Source organism: Cibotium barometz, chromosome 52 (assembly GCF_041138505.1).
Source record: "Cibotium barometz isolate CiBa-2024 chromosome 52, ASM4113850v1, whole genome shotgun sequence".
Lineage (NCBI taxonomy): Eukaryota > Viridiplantae > Streptophyta > Polypodiopsida > Cyatheales > Cibotiaceae > Cibotium > Cibotium barometz.
Genome location: NC_141097.1, coordinates 38,981,125 through 39,001,615, shown reverse-complemented (window position 1 = coordinate 39,001,615; position 20,491 = coordinate 38,981,125). Strand labels below are relative to the sequence as shown.

General features: G+C 43.8%; 1 protein-coding gene across 2 annotated transcripts; it reads left to right on the top strand.

The window, feature by feature from the left end:
- The first annotated feature begins 363 nt into the window (after positions 1-363).
- On the top strand, positions 364-20,232 carry LOC147609095 (uncharacterized). Of its 2 annotated transcripts, none has more exons than XM_086788592.1 (6): positions 364-880; positions 1,072-1,202; positions 1,780-1,868; positions 1,958-4,483; positions 4,790-4,982; positions 19,075-20,232. In XM_086788592.1, exons 2-6 carry the CDS (start codon positions 1,121-1,123, stop codon positions 19,842-19,844), a joined length of 3,660 nt encoding a protein of 1,219 aa, XP_086644718.1. In that variant the 5' UTR covers positions 364-880; positions 1,072-1,120; the 3' UTR covers positions 19,845-20,232. The 2 variants fall into 2 exon arrangements, with proteins under 2 accessions (XP_086644718.1, XP_086644717.1); XM_086788591.1 differs by having other exon boundaries at positions 366-880; positions 976-1,202.
- Positions 20,233-20,491: the final 259 nt, after the last annotated feature.

Below are 20,491 nucleotides of genomic sequence, written 5' to 3'. Positions count from 1 at the left end.
AATATAAATAAATAAATATATATTAAAAAAGAGAGAAATTATTGCAGTTAAAAAAGAGAGAGAGAAGAGAAAAGCTATCCACCTAAACAAGTATAGACAAATATAGATAGTGGCCAAAACTCCTTACCTTAGGAAAGAAATCTCTTAAAAATATGATAGTTGAGAGTACTCAAAAGCATAGTCTAATTCCAATGACCATTAATAATAATAATAATAATAAATAATAGTACTCAAATCTCTTTAACCTAGCTGGCTGGTGCGGCTTTTTCACCTTTGCCTTTCCTCCTTTTGCTCAGAGAGAGTAGAGTGGCTCCCACTATGCCCCATCACCACCCCCACCACCACCACCACCACCCCCACCACCCACGCCAGCTTTTTCTCACCTAACAAGTTTGCTGCGCCCTTCTCCCTCTTGCTGCTGTTCTCTCTCTCTCTCTCTCTCCCCCTGCCCCCTTTTCTCTCTCGCCTTACTGACCTGCCGTTGCGGGAGGGGGAGGAACCTGACCTGCCCTTGCGGCCATCGCCAGCCCGTCTTGTGCCGTTTTCAGCATCAGCCCAGCCTGGCGATCCCACACTCCCGGCGTAAGAATCTTTCTCCTCACCGAATTCGCAGAGAAGGTCAATCGGCAGTGGAAGAGCCCCTCCCTTCTGTAGGAGGCTCTGATCAAGGGACAGAAAGATCCTATAGTACATATTCTGGAGACTACTCTCAACGTAGTGGATCCTTTTTAACAAACAGCGACTTGGGCTCCGGAGAAAAGTTGAAATGCAAATGCAAGTGCGGATAGGACGAGGAGATACCTTATTCGGGGCAGATCTGAGCACGTGGCCGCTGCGCTGCGCTTTGCAGATTAGAGCTTGTGGCTCTGCATAAAGAAAGGTAGGGAGCACCAACATATTTTGCCTCTCTTGTTTTTCTTGTCTGTCTGCGCAAGGTTGTTCTTCTGATTTAGGCGTTGCGTTATTTCTGTGAAGGCATTTTGGCCTTCTCTTGAACGACGTCCCCGCCTCATTAATAGACGAGGCGGCGGGTCTCACAGCGTGTGTTCCTTACATTGTTATGGCAAGCAGTCCTTCCGGCGGGCGGACCCTGTACGCGAACAGAGACTATCCGGGCTGCATGGGGGGGCTTATGCATTTGTTCGACTTCAACCAGGCGTTGGCTGGGAGGAAATTGCTCACCGACAAGAAATTGGGAGCAGGTAAGGCTCTTTACTTCTTTTGGCTTGGAGCGTTTCATTTCAAAGACGCTGAAATGAGTGGAGACAAGAATTGGGTGAGGCGGGAGAGTTGAGGTAAATATTGCACTATCGTACCTAAAGGAGAGAGAGCTCGACCTGAGGCAACCTCACATTACCACTTAAGTACATGTGATACACCTCATTGAGTTAAACTTTGGGCACTGCTGGTGAGCTTTGGTTTAAAAGCAAAGGCAACAGCTACCTTCCTCTTTTTTCTGTGCACGGTGCCTGGGATATATGCCTGGCATTCACACTAGTCATTAAACTATGGTGTGAATAGACAACAAGAAAAGCAATCTGCCGGTCTTGTCTATGTTTGGTAGCTTCTTTCAATTCTCATACTTCTGCTACATACCGGCTGGGCCCATTCAAACTGCTCACACACATCAATTATTGTTACTACACTTTTTGAAGTTTGAATGCATAGATTGTGCTCTTGATTACCTACATAAGTTTGATTTACACATTTTCCTCCATTGGTGTATGTTAAGTGCAATTGCACATTTTTACTCATTATTTTGGTTTGAGTATTTTTCAGGACTTGAAGCCCCGAGAAACAGTCTTGATGTTGGAGGTAGCATCCCAGAAGTACCTAAATCAAATGCGGGAAGGAATGACGAAGTTCCGGTGGGTTCAGGCTCTTCGGAATTTCATGCTTCTGTTGAGCATGTGATAAAATGGATTTTGCTAACAAGGTTGCCTTGCCACTTGCGCAGTATGGATTTGAATTGCACAAGGCATTGGCTCCAAAAAAGTCAAATGGAATGCCCATCAAAGCTTTAATTGCCCAAGAGCTGTCAAAGGACTCCGATCCCAAGAATCGAGCTCCTAGTGTGGTAGCAAGGTTGATGGGACTAGATGCACTGCCTACAGATTCTAAGATTTTTCAGAAACCCCCAGCAGGAAGCATAGTAGGCAATGTAGATGAGAAGTGCACACACAAGTCCTTACTAGAAAGGCGGCGGCGTGAGGATAAATTGTCTCACAATGTCAGGCTGTACGCTAAAAAGGGTAAGGCATCTGTTGCTTCAGGTCCATCCACTTGCAAGAGCTTTCATCCTCAACGAAGGGATTGTGAAGACGACAAACCAGGCTTGCAATCTCTGCCCTTGCGAAATCATCCACAAGAGCAGCAGCTTCAAGATTTCAAAAAGGAGTTCGAGGCATGGCAAAGTCAAAAGTTACGGGGTCATCCAAAAAGATCAGCTGGACCTGATGATTTAGATTTACAACTGTCTGGTAAACAGACACTTTATTGTGACAAACTGCATGAAGAAAAGCTAGCTCTGTTTCAGGAAAAATGTTCCAGTTCAAAGATGAATGCTCCACAGGAAAGGCTTCACGAATCAAAAGAGTTTCTAGATGCTATGGACTTTTTGCAGTCCAATAAAGAATTCTTCATGAGATTCCTTCAAGAACCAAACTCTCTCTTTGCAAGACAGCTACATGACAATGAACTTGGCAGCTTTTTGCCACCACAGCTACCACAAGCTGTGAAACACAGTCGATCACATCAAGCACTGGATGCAAGTGAAGAGTACAGACCTCAATCTTGGACAAAGGAATCTTTTGTTCCAAGGCGAAACCATAAAAGTGATAATGCAAAGAACTCTGGAGCAGATGAAATGGTAGAAAGAAATGTTTTGAGCGCATCAAAATCACCATCCTCATCCTTTGGCAATGAAGAATCTTTTGGACTACAAGACCAGCACAGGCATGCATTTTCTCCTATGACATCCGAGAACAGGCTGCACAATGCTGACTGTCATATCCCCACTAGGATAGTGGTTTTGAAGCCAAGCCCTGGGAGAGTGCGAAAGTTGAAATCGTTATCCCCTATTTACTCTAGGTCTCCAAAAGATCGTGTTGTTGCAAAGGAGGTTATCAGGGAGGAAAGTACAGATGGTGCTCTTGAAAAGCTTCGGGAAAAGCTTAGGAAAGACAACAATGGAGAGTACAAACTTGATAGGAGAAATATGCGACCTAATGCCAGTGATTATTACAGAGATCCCTCAAAAGATCCCAGAGAGATTGCTCGAGAAATTGCAAGGCAGGTAAGGGAAAACGTCACTAGAGATCTGATGGTTGACCCTAACTGTTTCAGAAACGTGCACTCTACTGCCAGAGACATGAACTTAGGGAGAAGGACCAGGCAAGCAAGTGAATCAGGAGACACCGCCGGCAGCAGTGATGGAGAAGCTTGTGCACCCACCAGTGGGCTTTATTGGGACAGCTACCATGGATCAGGTTCTGTGTCCTTGCATCAAGACAAGAACTTTGACATGAAAGTCGTGCATGGAAGCAAGGAAGGAAAGAAAAAGGTTTCCGAGCACTTCAGAACAAAGAGTACAAGAGGGTCAGAGGACTTGCTGTCACAGGTGCATGATGTGGTAATGAGAAAGGGGGGTTACTTTGAAGACAACAGCCACCAAACTTCTCCAGGCCCCAAAACTTCAGAAAGTCCAAGAGGGTCTGGGAGGTACAGTGTGGATGGTTCTCAAAATTATCGGCGTTCTCTCTTTTACACACACACAGATAAGGTTGAGGACCATATGAGAACTGATCCTGATCTTGAGTTGGAGATTTCTCATGATAAGTGTGGAGAGGAAAGCAAAGCTAGATCCCCGAGAACATTACTTAGATCACGATCTGTTCCCATGGCTTCCACTTCTGTTGATCGAAGTCAGGACAAGCTTCAAATGTATGAAGGAGGAGCTCATCTGAGAGAACTTCCCGAATTATGTTTGAAAAAGGTTGCTCACACGACAGTTGTGGAGTTGATCAGGCCAATCGATGTGGTTATACATCCAATTGATTCAGCCACAAAATCTGGTTTCAGTATAAAAGATTTGAAAGGGAGTTTAGCTCTTGGCTGGAAACGAGCTGCCAGTGCAGAAGAAGTGAAGCAGACATTTTTTGCAAGTGAAGAGTCTACTGAACAGGAGGCAAGTAAAGGCATGCCTGTTGCAGGTCAAAAAGAACCGTGCCATATTGAAGACAATGGACCAGTTCCAGACAATGATTCTTCTGTGTCTTCCTTCGACACTTGTGTCTCTCTTGGAGCTGTTCTAACTGTGGAATGCCCTACAGATGCTGATGATCTAACAACCCATCAGCTTGGAACAGTATTACCGGCAGCTGATACTAGTTTGGAAGTTATATTGGAACCTGAAGGTCTAGAGACTGAATTCAATCGTGAGTCCAAATCCATTGAGGTTGTCAGTTCCCACAATGACTCCCATGTAAGTGTCGCGACTATGTGAATAGGATCTGTGATGCAATATTATTATCACACGTGTGATGAAATGGTGGCTTGGTGGTAGCTTTTTGCTTGTATTGCGCATGAAATAGAAAGAACCTGAAGCTCGTGTCTTTTGGGTTGATATTTAAATCCCAAAGTCACAAGCTTGTGTCTTTTGACATTTTTGTTATTGTCTTTTGAGCTTCAGGAACTTTGTCTTTTGTGCATCTATTTTAAGCTGCATGTTCTACCAGTTTAAAGAGCCAGCCAATAACGAAAATGTGACGTGCATCATTGTTTGTTGCAGATTTCCCCATGTAATATATCAGCAAGTTCTCAATCATTGTCATGCCCTGCAAACGATGTGTCTACAAGTGCCAACCCTGAGCCTGTCAAAGAACAGTCTGAACAACCCAGTCCTGTCTCTGTCTTGGACCTGCCCTTTCAAGAGGAGACATCAATTTCCATGGGATTCAAGGAGATTAACTCTGACCTACAAGGTGATATATGCTTTGACAATTCTATAAGGGGTTTTATAGTGCTTTACTATGTTGTTGATGTCAAGCTTGCAGCTAGGTGCTCTTAAACAGACTCTCTCACCTAACCTAAGGTAGCTGAAAATTAGCAAACCAACAAGTTGTGAACTGCTGCTACCCTGCAAGTGGCCCCTCCCTTCCTTGCTTCTGTGCACTAGCCCCCTTGGCCTCCTTCCCTTGCCAGCATCCCCCGGCTCCTGCACCTTTACTTCAACCCCCCCCTCCTGAAAGATATGAAAGTGTAAAAAACAAATTGATGGAATGTATTGAATGAAATAAGCACATGGATTGATTAGGTTGAGCAAGACTCACTAACAAAAGTGGACAAAATAGTACTATGAGCTGAGTACAACAAAATATGACTAGCCAACTAATCAGCCTACGTAATTTGCCTAGATATAATGCTAAGACAAGGCTTGGTACCAACCTATGAGGTGAGTTGGTACGAGAATATCTCCTACTTGATTACCTGCTAACTAAGGTGGTCACTAATCATGGAGTTGATTATAGTCCACACAACCACATTTATGTAGGAGACAAAGGTAGCAAGTAAGCAGAGATTCAGAGAAGCACAACACTCAAAATAGAATGAGTGAAGTACAAGTGAAGTGACATGATAAGGTCACTTGCACACTCACTCATAAGAGTGTACACAGGCTTAGGAAAAAAACCTCCTAAGGAGGAAAAAGGTGTCCTGGCATTTATTAGCCTACATCCACACATCACTTCCATATAAATGGCTACAAATCCCTCCTGTAGTGATGATGTGAATGTGTATAGGGATCATGTGGTTGATCAATCTCCGAATGGCAATAAGCCCAAAGCTCTGCAAAAAGCTTCTAACTTCTCTGGTGTGAGAGAGCTTTGTGAACATATCTGTCACATTATCGTGTGTAAAGACATAAGCCAAGCTAATATCTCCTGCAATGAGCCTCTCCTTGACATAATGATAATGCATCTCAATGTGCTTTGTACGCTTGGTTCCTTGCAATTGCCAATGCACTCTGGTTGTCAGTGAAGATGGAGGTGGGGAACCACTGTTCAACACCAAGATTTGCCAAAAAGCGTTTAAGCCATACGTACTCGACAGTTGCTGTGAAAGCTATATTGTACTCAACTTCATAGCTCGAAGTGGCCACTGTCGAACTGCTTTTGCTGAGCCATGATACACATGAAACACTTAGATGAAAGCAAAAGCCACTAGTGGACACTTGTGTGTCATATTATCCGGCCCAATTAGTCACTGAAAGCATGCAGCTGAATATCAGTCTCCTAAGCATAGAATAGCCTAAGGGACTGAGTGGCTTGTAAGTATCGGAATATTCGCTTGGCAATGTGTCAATGCTTAACCATAGATTTGGCATTTTCGTCTTCTGCCATTGGGATTGTTGTTTTAGGTGCAACTTGAGGTGTCTCCACTCTCGGGATTGTGCATAAACTTGCTTAACAGGGAGACCCCAAACTAAATGTTTGGCCTCGTATGGCATAGATAAGTGAGGCACCCAATAGCGTGCTAATAAAGTGATGCATCAAATGGTTCACTTGCATCCTGGAGAGTGAGCCTAGCACGTGTCTTTATTGGTGTAGCAACATGCTTATAGTCTTTAAGACTAACCGTGTAAGTAATCTTTGTATGTACTTTGATTGCATCATCACAATATCATCATCACACTGGACAAATTGCGTGCCCAAATAATAATGCAATGAGTCCAAGTCTGTGTTGTCGGCAGCAAGAGTAAAAAGAATGTTCCTCAGAAGCAAAAGAGCTCATGCAACTTTGAACCAAATTTCAAGCGTAAGCGAAAGTTTAGGTTTGTGGAGGCTTCCACGACTCAGAATTTACGGAGACTTTGGGTCAACCCAATTCCAAGAAGACTCAGAAGACCTAGCAGAGGCTAGAACCTCCAGATCATTTGGAAGGGTTGGTGCTTTAGTTGGGCCATTGGAAAGAGAGCTGTCCTCAAGCGTTGAAAAAGTAGAAGCCTAAGGGACCTCACTTGATCGAGATTACAGATAACCCTAAGATTTATACCATAGTTCTTGATCATAGTTCTTGCATGGATTGTAACTTTAGCATGGCAGTTTTCAGATCCAGTGATCTAATATGTATGGATCATTGTTGTGGAAAATTGTATGCATCCTAGTTGATCCAGGTAGCACTCACACTTTTATTAATGCCAAATTGGTGGAGAAATTGGGAGTGGAGACTCGGCCAAGTGATCATGGCTACTGTGTGAACCTGGCAGCGGGACATGGATGGATCTGGATAGATGTGTGACCCAGTTGCCTATATCTATCCAGAGTTATTCAGATAGTCTAGATTTTTGTTGTTGATGAATCTAGATGGGGTATACATTATTGTAGGTAAAGAATGGTTTCATAATCATGATGTTCGTGTAAACTTGAAGGATCATACATTGTTCTGTTATAGGGAGATGCTCCAGTTTGTCTCAAGGGTGATTTTGGAGTCCCACCCTCTACTCTTGTAAACTTTGCAAAACTTCATAATATAATATAGAGTTCGTGTTTAGATTATGAAGTGTTTCAATGTTTTCTTGATCCTCTTTCATCTGATGTTACTTGTGATTTTAAATCTAGTAAGTTAGATTTTTGGGAGACACATTAGTTAGAAAACATCAAGGTAGAGCTCGTTGATGTTTTCCTCGCAGAGTTACCTCATGGTTTATTGCCCAGTCGATCGGTTGACCATAGGTTTAATTTGATTCTAGGGTCTTAGCCTGTGAGTATTACACCTTACAGGATGAGCTAGCTCGAAGAGGATGAGATTACCCGACAATTGTCGGATATCTTAGGATGGAACAGATTTGAGAGAGTAAATCTCCTTGGGGAGTGGCAGTGCTTTTGAATCATAAAAAATACGAAACTTGGAGGGATGTGTGCCAACTATAAAAAGTTGAATAAAGCTACAATCAAGAATAGATATTCCCTTCCTAGAGTGGACGATCTGATAGATAGACTCCATTGCCAAGTATTTTATGAAGATTGATCTTTGTAATGGTTATCATCAGTTCAGGATAGATGAGGAAGATGTCTTTCAGACGAGTTTCTCATATTACCTTCTGGGCCCATGAATTGAAACACACCTAAGCAAGAATCCACTTACTTGTGTGCTTGCACATGATTGACACTCACTAATTAATATCCAAGAAGTTCGTCCATAACTCTGCAACACTGCATGCCATTATATTCACAAAATAACAAAGGGAATATGTAAGGGTTTGCTAGTACTTGCCATCCAACCATAGACTCCAAACCACATGTAGTGGTAAGCCACCCACCGAGCTAGATACCCACACAACCCTAGCAAGCACATGTCCACTAAGCATGCACGTCCCATACCACGCACCCCTAGCCATCACGGCTGTCATTGGCACTGCTCACCAATAGGCTAACCACTAGTTGGTACCCTTGGGATCCCCCTATCCCAAGGTTGAGCTTTACAACTGGAACTACCCACAAATGAGCCATGATTCCAACTATATAGCCACTTGATGAGTTTACTCTGCTATAAGAGCTGTTCGGTCGGTCTCTTAATACTAGCCACGTTATTTCCACACAACACGTATCATTCTCCCCCTTCTAACGAGAGAAAGACTGAGAGACAAAGTCTAGGTATCGATGCCGACGTGAAGCACCATTCTCCCAAGTGTTGTCTTCATCAGTAAGATCCCTCCATTTGGTTGATCCTTAAGCTATCTCTCTCTTTGCCTTGGAAAAAGGGTTTGGCCTTGTTGATCGACTCAACTTGAGTTTCAACTGCTCGGTGGTAGTGGCGGCTGCGATTAGTTGTTGTAAGGTGTGACCAAGATACATTTGTAGTCCCGCTTTGTACACGGTTTGTAATCTTGATTGAAACCTTCTCTTCCTTTCCGCCTCTGGAACATGCATAAATGGAGACACCTTCAAAAGCACTTTCCAAAACTTGTGCACATATGCATTCACCGTTTCCCCTTTATTTTGCTTCATTCAATCCCACTTCATTGTTATTTCATTTAATGCATTGGGAGGTAAGAACTCGGCATAAAACCTTTGCTTGAATTCATAGTTGTCAGGTACGATACCGTACGATTCATAGGATATGATACCGTACGGCGTACGGGAAAATACGGTATGATATAATTTTATTTCTTATCGTAAAATAAAATATGATGTTTAAAAAATTACTTATAAACTTAGATACTTTCAATTTCGAGATATGGAGTATTTTAAAAAGGAGGGAAGCATCATAGTACAGAGGAAGCTTAAACAGCCATAGACAAGCAAAAACAAGACCATTACTTCCAAAAAAAATTATATTTTCAAATTTTTTTTCCTCGAAAAAACTCGTATGAGTCTGTACGGTATCGTACCATACGATATTCCGTACGATATGACGTCGTAGATCGTACGGAAACAACTATGCTTGAACACTTTCCATGATCTAACAGGATTTCGAAAGCTCTCAGTTTGCCACCAACGACGAGCAGTACATATGCTTACATGCTGGATCATGGGTTTCTGAGTGAAATCCTCATTCCTAAAAGCAATATCAAACTGGGCAATAAAAGCAAGTGCCTTTGACGCATCATATTCCTCATGATATGTATCAAACTTCACAGATTTGTCTTCGGCTTTGAAGTCACGAGACTTTGATGCATTAGCTTGCATCTCAATATGTTTTACTGTATGCATGTCCATTGGGACAGTCCTTGTGAACTGGCATCATTTTTGGAACAAAAGGTGATGCATTGGGCATAGAAAGTGCCCTGCAAGCATGAGGCATGGCTGGCCCCTCAACATACATTGGTGCATTCTCATCCATAACTTCTCCCTCATATGAGCACACTCAAGGATACGTGTAGCGTGAGAGATACGCCGAATACTTGCACCAACATAAAATTGCAGCCCGTGTTGCATGTGTTGTGCATGCACATTTTCCGTCGGCAATGGCATTTGACATACATTTTGATCACTTTCATAAACATTTCATCCTTTATGGGTTACATAAGGTACACCTCCATGGCGTGAAGTCGTCGATAGTTCCTTTCGAATTGCATGAGGGTTCATCCTCTTAGACATGTGCTCTTGTTCAATCACCTATGGGGATACCAAGACATGTGGGATGGTTGCCTTTTCTCCATAGGCATCCTCGGAACGAGCCAAGTATGCATGTGCTGCATCCCTTGGTTGCATGTGCAACTCTTGAGCTATCACTGCCATGGCATGATCCATAAATAATTCAGCTTTCTTGGCCTTCAAATGATCATGTACCAATGGATCCTGGCGGTAGAGCTTCAATTCTTCTTCTTGTGCATAAAGAAGAGCCTGCATACAGTAAGTTTAGCTCTTAAGGCTATGGACTCTCTTTAGCGGTGCATTTTTCCTATCAACTACTTATTTGCGGTACTAATTCTTTCTATTTGCTACTTCGCTTAGTGCTAGGCTTTATTATTACTGAGTTTGCCTTGCATCTCCGGAGGTTTGTCAGAAACTCAGTACAAAGGGCTTTGTGTGAATATATGCTCTTATGTGTGTGTGTGTGTGTGTGGAGTGCGTGCGTGAGAGCATATGTTGATACAGAGTTCTACACCCACTATTGGGCAGTGATGACGTTAGTGGAGATGTCGTAGTATCTAGTCCATACTATGCATAATGGAGTTGATAGTTATATAGTCTTGTGGGTTGAATATCTTGAGTATATAACATGCACGTTCCTAAAAGGTGAATTTGGGCATGTTCTTGGATTCATCTAGGTATATATGTATGGACTCTCCTTCTTGAATTTTCTCTTTACCACGGGACGACTGCCCACATGTTCTTGTTCCTTGGTATGCACCACATGAGTTTGTTCTTCTTGTAAAGCTTAAGAAGCATGCATCATTGTCCCGGCCTCTTGTGCAGGCATCTTCGGTCTCACCATTTGGTCCCTTCACTAGTCTTGATTAGTGTTTTGGGGCAAGTCCATATAGCAGAGCCAAGGCGTGACGAGGAATTTTCCACAAAAGAAAGCTATAGCATTTACCGGCAAAATTTGGCCTGAAAGATGGCCACAGAGCATGAGCAACATGGGATTTTATTCATCAAAGTGACTTATAATGTTTATAAGTCAGTGTGTTCACGCATCATTAATGACGGGCTGGACATATTATTATTTTGGGCATGAACAGGTGGACAGGAGGCGCCTAGAGCAAACTTGGGCTACAAGGTGAGAAAGCATAAAAGCTGATATTTTGGGTTAACCCAGCTACTTTTGGCAGAAAGGAAAAAGCACAAGCCAGGCATCAATCCTCGGCTGCATGCCAATCCTTGGCATATGCAGCTGGCATGGGTGCCTGAAACCGGCCTTCAGAAATTTGACGGGTGGTGAAACAAACACTCGCACACAAAACACTTCATCACCCATGGGGACCTGGAAAAGGAAACAAATAGGGGGGAGGTAGAGTGCTCTTGCAAATAGTACAAGGATACCGATTGGCCCCAAAACGCAGTGGCGCCCCTTGCGGTATTTCTTTACTTGATCAAAATTTGAGTACAAAGTACAACTCGTAGAATCCTCTACCAATAGGATCCCTCGAAGCTTTCACCCAAGACTTCCAAATAAGAACTCTCGTTATCACAGCAAAGCATTCCATAGAGAAGGCACACCTGTACAACACCTCCCTGCTTGAAAAGGTCTTCTCCATCGCTACCATGGATCCCTCAAACCCTTTTCCAAACAGCAGTAGGGCTATACCAAACCATATGTCCTTCCCTATAGTCACAGCTTGCATGTAACCCCGAGAAAATTAGAACTTGTTCACATGAATCCAAAGACATGCTTTCCACATGAAACCAAAGACCTGTATCCGATAAACCATAGACCTGTATCCATAAACCATAGGCCTGTTTCCTCAATACCAAAGTCCTTTTTCCTCTCGAAAAAACCAATGTGCTGTTTTCCATGACAGATATACCATCAAATCACGGTTGCCAAATCCTAGAGAGAGAAAGATAGAGGATGTGTCAAGCAATCCTTGAATACACATAAGTTCAAGACGAAGAGTAACAACACATCTCTTCCAAGAACATCATCTGTGCATCTTAGCTTGATCCTGTGTATCCCAATCAGAGCCTGCAATTCATGATGAGAGAGAGAGAGAGAGAGAGAGAGAGAGAGAGAAAGCCTATCTCTATTCTCCTGTACCAAAAAGGTTTGGGGAATAAGGCCACCACCACTGCCGCCCCCCCCCCCCCCCCCCCCCCCCCCCCCCCCCCCCGGTTTGAAACAATAGCACTGTCGAACAGCACAACAGGAGCATCAATACTCCACACAGCCTCTCCACAACAGCTGTCGAGAGCAGCAGCGCCTCCTCCAACAGCCCACGCGAATGTGAAAAGGGGGAGCGAAGGTGATGATGACGATGCTGGCTTGTTCCACACTGCAGAAAAACTGCCCGCCTGGCTGCTTCCACACATGCAGCCGCCACCAACACGTGGCTTGCTCCATGCCGGCTAGCACCCGGCTGGTTTTCAGCTGTGCGCCCATCCCCTTCACCGCCTACACCAAACCTGTGGGCATCGCCCCGCCTGGCTGCTTCCACACATGTAGCCTGCCTGGTGCCCGCACGTGGCCTGCTCCATGTTGTAGAGAGTCTCCCGCTTGACTGCTTCCACACACGTAGCGCGCCTGGCTGTTGCGCTTCTTAACATGTAGTCCTGCAAGTCGCCTGAGAGGGAGATCGCCAAGATGATGCGCCACCGCACGACACCACCATGCTTCTGTAGCCAGCCCACGTGAGAGAGTACAGTCAAGCCGCGATCGCCAAGATGATGCACTACCACACGACACTACGCTTTAGAATCCTCCACCCTTTCCTTTATAAAGAGGCGCCTCCACTTGCTTTTCTCCAAAAAGGGTTTCCTTTTCATATCCAAACTGATGCCGATCACACTGTCCATCCCGTGCCTATAGGCTATGCCCATGCCCACTTGCTTGTTTATCCTGAGAAAAACACAGGGTCGTAACATATCCCCCTCTTGAAAAATAGCAAGCGTCCTCGATTGCACTCAATAATACAACAAGGCATCGAATGAGCAAAGACTCTCCATATGACAAAAGCAATGCCCCTCCAGTGTATCTAGGTGATGAAACAATCATCCTGGACAATAAGGCCACACCGTCACGTCAAAGCGACAAACAACTCTTGCTTGTTCCTTCGGATGCTGCAGCAAAAGTCTAAAACCAAGTGGAAACACGTAATCTGTGTCAGCCAAAAACAAAACCATGCATCATTCTACGTATGACAAACATATGCATGACACATATATGCATTCACAAACAATATGCTCCTCAAGATGCTCTACCTACTCCAAAATAATAGTCTAAGGGTTGCTCGCAAGCCTTACACCCATGAATATCCCGCAGGACCCACGATTGATGGTACATCATGAGCATATGAAAGCACTCAATGCATCTAACCTATACATCCACGAAGTACTTCCCACATATGTCGCATGGCTATCCCGCAGGAGTCACACTCAATGATGCATCCATGAACATAATAAAGTACTTGATGTATCATACCAATATACATGCATCACACGACACAATTGTATTACCCATGTATTCTCAAGGGTACCAGGATCCAATGGCACCATAATACAATAATACCGCAGAAAGTGTATGCATACATGCACAAATAGAGTTCGATCCATATATCCATGAACCAAACCAACTCTAGGACTGCTCGCAAGACTTATGCCCTTCATAGAGTCTCGAAGTGTTAGCTCAGGTTGCTGTAGACTTTGAGCTCAACCAAACCATGCGATTCCAAAGGAGACCAACTCCACAAATAGCATCATCTCAATTTCCAATTGACCAATTCTGTGGTCAAGAACAGCCAGAACCATATGACAAAGATCGATGTCCCAATCTTCCTCAGTCATACCTTAGTTCCAAAGGCAAAAACCATCCATAGTTGCAGTTATAGTTCAAGGTGCGGCCGATTGTGAACCATACCCAACTTTACCATCTCATGTGACTAGTACACAATATCATAGAAGTCCCATAAGAAGATGTACTGTCAGCCTCAGTACCTTCGGATGAATACAAAGATGTCACCAAGCGACTCCTAGATGAAAACTGAGCCTGTCTATAACAAGGGAGCGGAGGTGCTACCCCCCTCTTGAGCATCAGGCAATACTCCAGACCCATGCTCTGCTAAACTTGAATGAGCCATAACGAGAGTTTGCCCCAACTCAAAAGCATCAAGATAAAGCTGCAATACCTAAGGTGAATCTGCTAAGTCACCCTCATCCATCCACTTCGCATCCATCGGTGAACAGTTCTTAAACTTCACAAGATAGCGACGGGAAACTTTACCTTGTATCTTTCTTTCCTTATGTGCCAGTATATACTCGGGAATAAGAACCTCATCAAGTTCATCCGCTTCCGTCTGAGCTTCATCTGATACATCCTCAGGCACCCAAAACCTGCTGGCACTTCACCCAAGTGGTAACAAGTCCCTGATGAAGCATAGTAGACCACCACTACTAAACATAGAAAGAAGTTGCCTTCCGAACCCCATGAAGCCTCCGTGAAGATACCACTGGTGACAAAATGTCGAAAGCCATAGCCTTTAACCCATCTTTTGCACCATAACACTTCAATTGCTTTTTGTTCTTGGCCACTATTTCCTATCCTTGGTGTCTTTTCTCCTCAGCTTCATCTTTAGCTTTTTCTCTTCACCTCATATAGGCAAAGACATATAATCCTGCACTGTCTCTTGTAATTCCTTTTCACTTTCCACAAGTTGAAGCTTTTGATGTGACAAACACAGGCTTGCCTCCTTGAGAAAGTCGACGATATCCTGGCAATGGAACCATGAAACTGGCCTTCAGAAATCTGACGGGCGGTGAAACAAACACTCGCACACAAAACACTTCATCACCCATGGGGACCTGGAAAAGGAAACAAACAGGGGGGAGCTAGAGTGCTCTTGCAAATAGTACAAGGACACCGATTGGCCCCAAAACGCAATGGCGCTGTAATATGCGGAAGCTTCGGAGAAGAATCGGTAACTTCAATACTCAGAATTCAGCACTCTTTTTGCGACGGAAATTAACGCACAAACTGAAAGTATATGTGCAAAAAATAGAGAGAGAGAGGGAGAGATGGAGAGGACACAGTATTGGGTCCCAATTACCCTCTGTAGGGCCCCCACCACGGATGGTGTATTTGCTTTATTAGAATGATGAGAAATCTGAAAGAAAAATATAGCAATCTTGGACCTTTTCTTGGTTGGGAATACCCTGCCCTTGACCTGAATCCTTCACCCCTTTGCTTAGCACCCTCTTGGCTTTGTCTAGCCTCTTATGCTTGAGCTCTTGGTGGAGAATCAGATGAATGAATGGGATTGTGGGCTCTCCCTTATATAGTACTCCTACAGCAGCAGTCGGCCAGCACAAAGCCAAGCGGCCAGCATTTAATGTTCCACGATTGTGAATATTCAGCAATAAATGCTGAATAAAATCCCATAAAATGCTGCATTTTTCCCTATCAAGTTGAAAGGTGATGCGCCTGCTTCCAGAGGGCTGGGCACAGCTTTTGCCCACAATCCAAGGGCTGGGCAGCCTGTATGGGCTGCCCCATACTTGCCCTACAGCCATGTAAAGGCTGTAATCTCCTGGAATCTGCCTTATTCTTGCCCTAGGGCTGTCCTACAGTCCCTCCATGGCTGGTGGGTTCAGCTTGGGCCTTCTTGGCCCTCATGGGGGTGGTTCTACACCATTCCCATGCCCACACTAAGATCCGGGGTAGCCCTATGGGCTGGCCCCTTGTCCTAAACACTAAGTACTCAGTGATCTGGCATCCGGTACCATACCAGATACACAGAATCACTGACATCAATCTAGAGGGAGACTCACAGCGCGGACTGGCACTGTTTCATGTGCAGGACAGTGCACACTTGACCTTAGACTCATGTGCAGGACAATGCACACCTGACCTCGGACGACTGAGATGGATCCCTGGGGCTGACTCGTCCCGGACTGGGCTCACATGGGACCAGTTCACCATCCCAGGTCCTGTACCTTCTGTACATAAATGTCTACGTGGCATCCAAGTGCGGGATGCATGTGACATCCCCTTCTGCTTAACTTGACGGAAGCTGCATAGCCTCCAAATAATCCGTCAATAACGCCGGATGGTCTTCGAGAAACTCTTGTCGAGCCATACCGCTTCATGAGTTCCTTTGTCTTGAAACTTCGTGAGGAACTGTCGTAGTCTTCGGCCTGAGCCATGCTTGAAACGGTGCAGAAGGATCTGCTCTGGAACCATAACTTCTACTTTATCAACAATGTCTGGTTCCGCTTCATCTTTGACCTCTGAAGGGGTTGGACTTGCATATGGCTTTAACCAACTGACATGAAATACATCGTGCATAGTCCAACTCGGAGGTAGCTTTAACTGCATAGACACCTCATTAATCTTTTTCCGGATGTGGGAAAAGGTCCGAAGCTCCTGAAAGACAACTTTGGGCATCGCTTGTCCACCTGTTTCAGTCTTTGCTTCATAATCCGAAGATTAACCCAATCTCCTTTCGAAAACTTCAGATCCCTTTAGTCTTTATTGGCCTGTCGAGTGTAGGCCTCTTGCACATGGGACCAGTTCACCATCCTAGGTCCTGCACCTTCTGTACAGAAATGTCTACGTAGCATCCAAGTGCGGGATGCATGTGACATCCCCTTCTGCTTAACTTGACGGAAGTTGCATAGCCTCCAAATAATCCGTCAATAACGCCGGATAGTCTTCGAAAAACTCTTTGTCGAGCCATACCGCTTCATGAGTTCCCTGAAACTTCGTGAGGAACTGTCGTAGTCTTCAGCCTGAGCCATGCTTGAAACGGTGCAGAAGGATCTACTCTGGAACCATAACTTCTGCTTCATCAACAATGTCTAGTTCTGCTTCATCTTTGACCTCTGAAGGGGTTGGACCTGCATAGTTGTGGTATTCTTGGATGATATTTTGAAATATAGCCGTTCTTTCGAGGAGCACGCAAAGCACCTCCGATATGCGATTTATTTACAAAAGAATTTACACTTAGAGATTTTTGCATAGAGCTTGACCAAATCCAGAAGGTTTTAGATTGGCTGGTACCTTGGACTGTGAGCCAAGTTCGTTTGTTTTTAGGATTCACTGTCTTTCTTAAGAAGCCAGCAAGGAGTATTCTAATGCAACCGTTTTCCTTTCTAACCTTCTCAAAGGACGTGGACAAAAGTCCAACGCTCCTATTACCTAGAATGAGAGGCTTGATTAGGCTTTTTAATAGGGTCAAGTTTATGGTGAGAGGTGCACCAACTTTGGCCATATTGTATCTTGGCAAACCATTCATGGTTGAGACTGATGATGCGAGTGATTTTGTGATAGGGACTACCTTGTTCCAGGAGGGCCGACCTGTGGCTTTTGAAAGCAAGAGCTTGATGATACGCAGGTCAGATGGCATACTCAAGAGAAAAAAGAGTTATATGTGGTTATCCACGCATTGGAAATTTGGATACATTACTTATATGGATCCAAATTTGTTGTTTTGACCAACCATGAGTCGATTAAGTATTTTTGCAGAAAACCTGAGTAGAGGGGGAAGAAAGCGTGGTGGACAGAGTTGATGCAAGATCTTGACATGGAGATTTGGTATCGGAAGGGTTGCTTGAATAGGATTGCAGATGCATTGAGTTGGATTGGGGAGGTGAATCTTTTAAGTTTCATTGAGATTGAGGTTGGCTTTTATGATTCCCTAAGAGGGCTATGTGAGACTGATAGATATTTTGTTCCGTTTTGGCAACATATCTAGATAGGGAGCTCCGTTATTAACCAGAGCTCAGGGATCATTCCACCATCAAGGTGGTTGGAGGTCAATATCTTATTCAGAATGGATTGTTGCTCGGAAATGATAGGGTTTGCATGGGGTACAACAAACCTATGATTTGGTAAAATGTATGTTTTACTAGACCAAAATGAGGGCAAAAATCTAGGACTATGTGGTTAAGTGTCGTCAGTGTCAAGTGAATAACGCTGAGTGTCTTACCGTTGGAGGACTGTTACATCGTCTGGAGATCCCTTATATTAAATGGGAGAGTATTTCCATGGACTTTATCACCGGTTTATCATGCACTCGCAAAGGGCATGATGCCATTTGGGTGGTGGTAGACATGTTGACAAAGATGGCAAGATTTTTACCTACAAGGAAAACAGTAATGGCTCCTAAATTGGCACGACAATTTGTTGAGTAGCTTTTTAGGTTACATGGTTTACCTTGTGACATAGTGAGTGATGGGGACTTGAAGTTTGTTGGACACTTCTTGCTGCTAGTTTTCTAGAAATTGGAGACCAAGCTGAGTTTGAGTTGATCACCCTCAGTCCAACAATTAGATGGAGAGGGTGAATCAGGTTTTGGAGGATATTCTTCATGCATACGTTAGACCATCAAACTGGGGGAGGTACATTCTGATGGTTGAGTTTGCCCATAATAGTGCTAAGCATGTAGCCATTGGTTACATCTTGTTTATGCTGATGTATGGATACCAACCTAGATCTCAGTAGCTATGGGACTTATGGGTATCTGCTTTGACTTGGTGCCTAGTTGAGGCTTTTAAGTGGGTTCCCTAGGCACTTCCATAGGTGGGCATTGACATCTCTCTGGTTTACTTTTCGAAGATAAGGGTTTAGTCAAAGTTGGAGAAATACTCCTCCTGATTGTTGAATACAAGCACATAATCTTCATAGGCTGTTTTAGATTATATATTTTAGGATTCATGTTGTGATAAAACTGTTGGTTTTTAAAGCTTAGATGTGATAAATTTAGATCAAGGCTTATTGGAAGATGTAATGGAGGTAGTTTTCAATGCCCATTGGAGGCACACTAGTAGACAAATTTTCTCATTTCTAAACAGTGAAACAAGTCTACTATAAATGAAGGTTGAAGGTTTTTTAATGAACTTTAGTTAAGTGGGCACCTCCAACTTGTTGTAAATCCTGAGTCTTTCCTAATTTTGTGATTATTGATCTGGTTCTGTGCAGAGTTGCGAACACGTCTTCGCCTCCTTAAATTTGATGACCATGATCAAGAAGTAGACACACATCAAGAGGAAGCTTGCCTTGCTGGAGAGGAAATCAAGTGTGAAGATTATGACGTTCATCCACAGACTGATGACGACGATGATGCTTTGATTGGCTCCTTGAATGATCTTGAACATTTCGCTTGTGTAATGGAGGAAATGAGTTGTCCAAGTGGAAAGGAGTGGGAAATGTTTTATGTTAAGGATGTACTTGTTGCATCTGGGTTCATTGGGGACAGTGCTGCTATTTTGACTCAGTGGTATGCACCAAGTAAGCCTCTCAATCCTTGTCTGTTTCAGAAAATAGAAAGCAGCTACTTTGGCAAGGAAAGTGAGATCCAGGAGCACAGTCGAGTTGTCTTGGAAATCTGCAAACAGGGAGGAGGAATCTTAAATTCTTCACTAAGACACCTTCTTTTTGATACTGTCAATGAAGTTCTTTTTGATGTCTTTGGGCCTCATCTCAACCGCCGTCTATGGTTACGCTCATCTAAACTGACAGTTTTTCCCATGCCCTCTGGGAAGGACCTTGTAAAGCACATCTGGTCACAAGTTTGTTGCCTTTCACACTCCCAATCTGAAGCTCAGGATACCCTAGAGAATCTGGTCACAAAGGATCTGGCCAAAAGAGGCCGATGGCTTGATGTTGGCATTGAAATTGAAGCAGTTGGGCTTGATGTGGAAAGAGCCATCCTTGATGATTTGATTGAGGAGACATTGCTGGTCTTTTAGGCTGCAACCAGTTAGAGTTACTGTGAGTTTCTGCGTGCAGGCATTGTTATGATTTGTGAGATGTTTTGTTGGAATATGGCCTTCATTCAAAACATCTGAAGCTCATGCACATCTCTGAGCATCACCAACATATCTGGGGGCATTGAGTTCTTCATGTTTTGTATAATTTTGGTGATGTGTGGTGGGGATTGTAACATAGCTTGTTGCTCTTCTTGTAAAGGTGATACTAAGATTCTCCCGCTTCAACAGTTTTGTACTCTTTACAGGTAAAATTACAAAGAGAATGTTGTCAAGATAAACCACAACCTGCAACGAGTGAAATAACTGTACTTCCCTCATTTCAAGAAAATATGTTTCACGAAATAAAAAGAGCAATGTTTTGTTAAAACAGGGGTTCTTATTCTTATGACTGTACTTAGCGGTTGCCTTTCCAGGGTGGCTTTGTTGTACAGGTCTTGTATCTGCTCCCTAAAGGTATATATACCTTCAAAGTACTGTACCCTTTGGCTCGCACTTGTAAGTTGTTCTATGTGACAGGTGTGGGTGGACATGTCTTCGGATAAATTATGACTTGATGATAATCGATGCAGAAGGTTTTTCAGATGCATTCTCTTATTCCTTATCCATGCTCCTTATCCATGCAGTGA

Coding starts and splice junctions, on each gene's coding strand:
- LOC147609095 (XM_086788591.1), top strand. CDS start 1,061: ATGGCAAGCAGTCCTTCCGGCGGGCGGACCCTGTACGCGAACAGAGAC. Junction 1,869..1,957: donor GAAGGAATGACGAAGTTCCG/GTGGGTTCAGGC, acceptor CCACTTGCGCAG/TATGGATTTGAATTGCACAA. Junction 4,484..4,789: donor GTTCCCACAATGACTCCCAT/GTAAGTGTCGCG, acceptor TGTTTGTTGCAG/ATTTCCCCATGTAATATATC.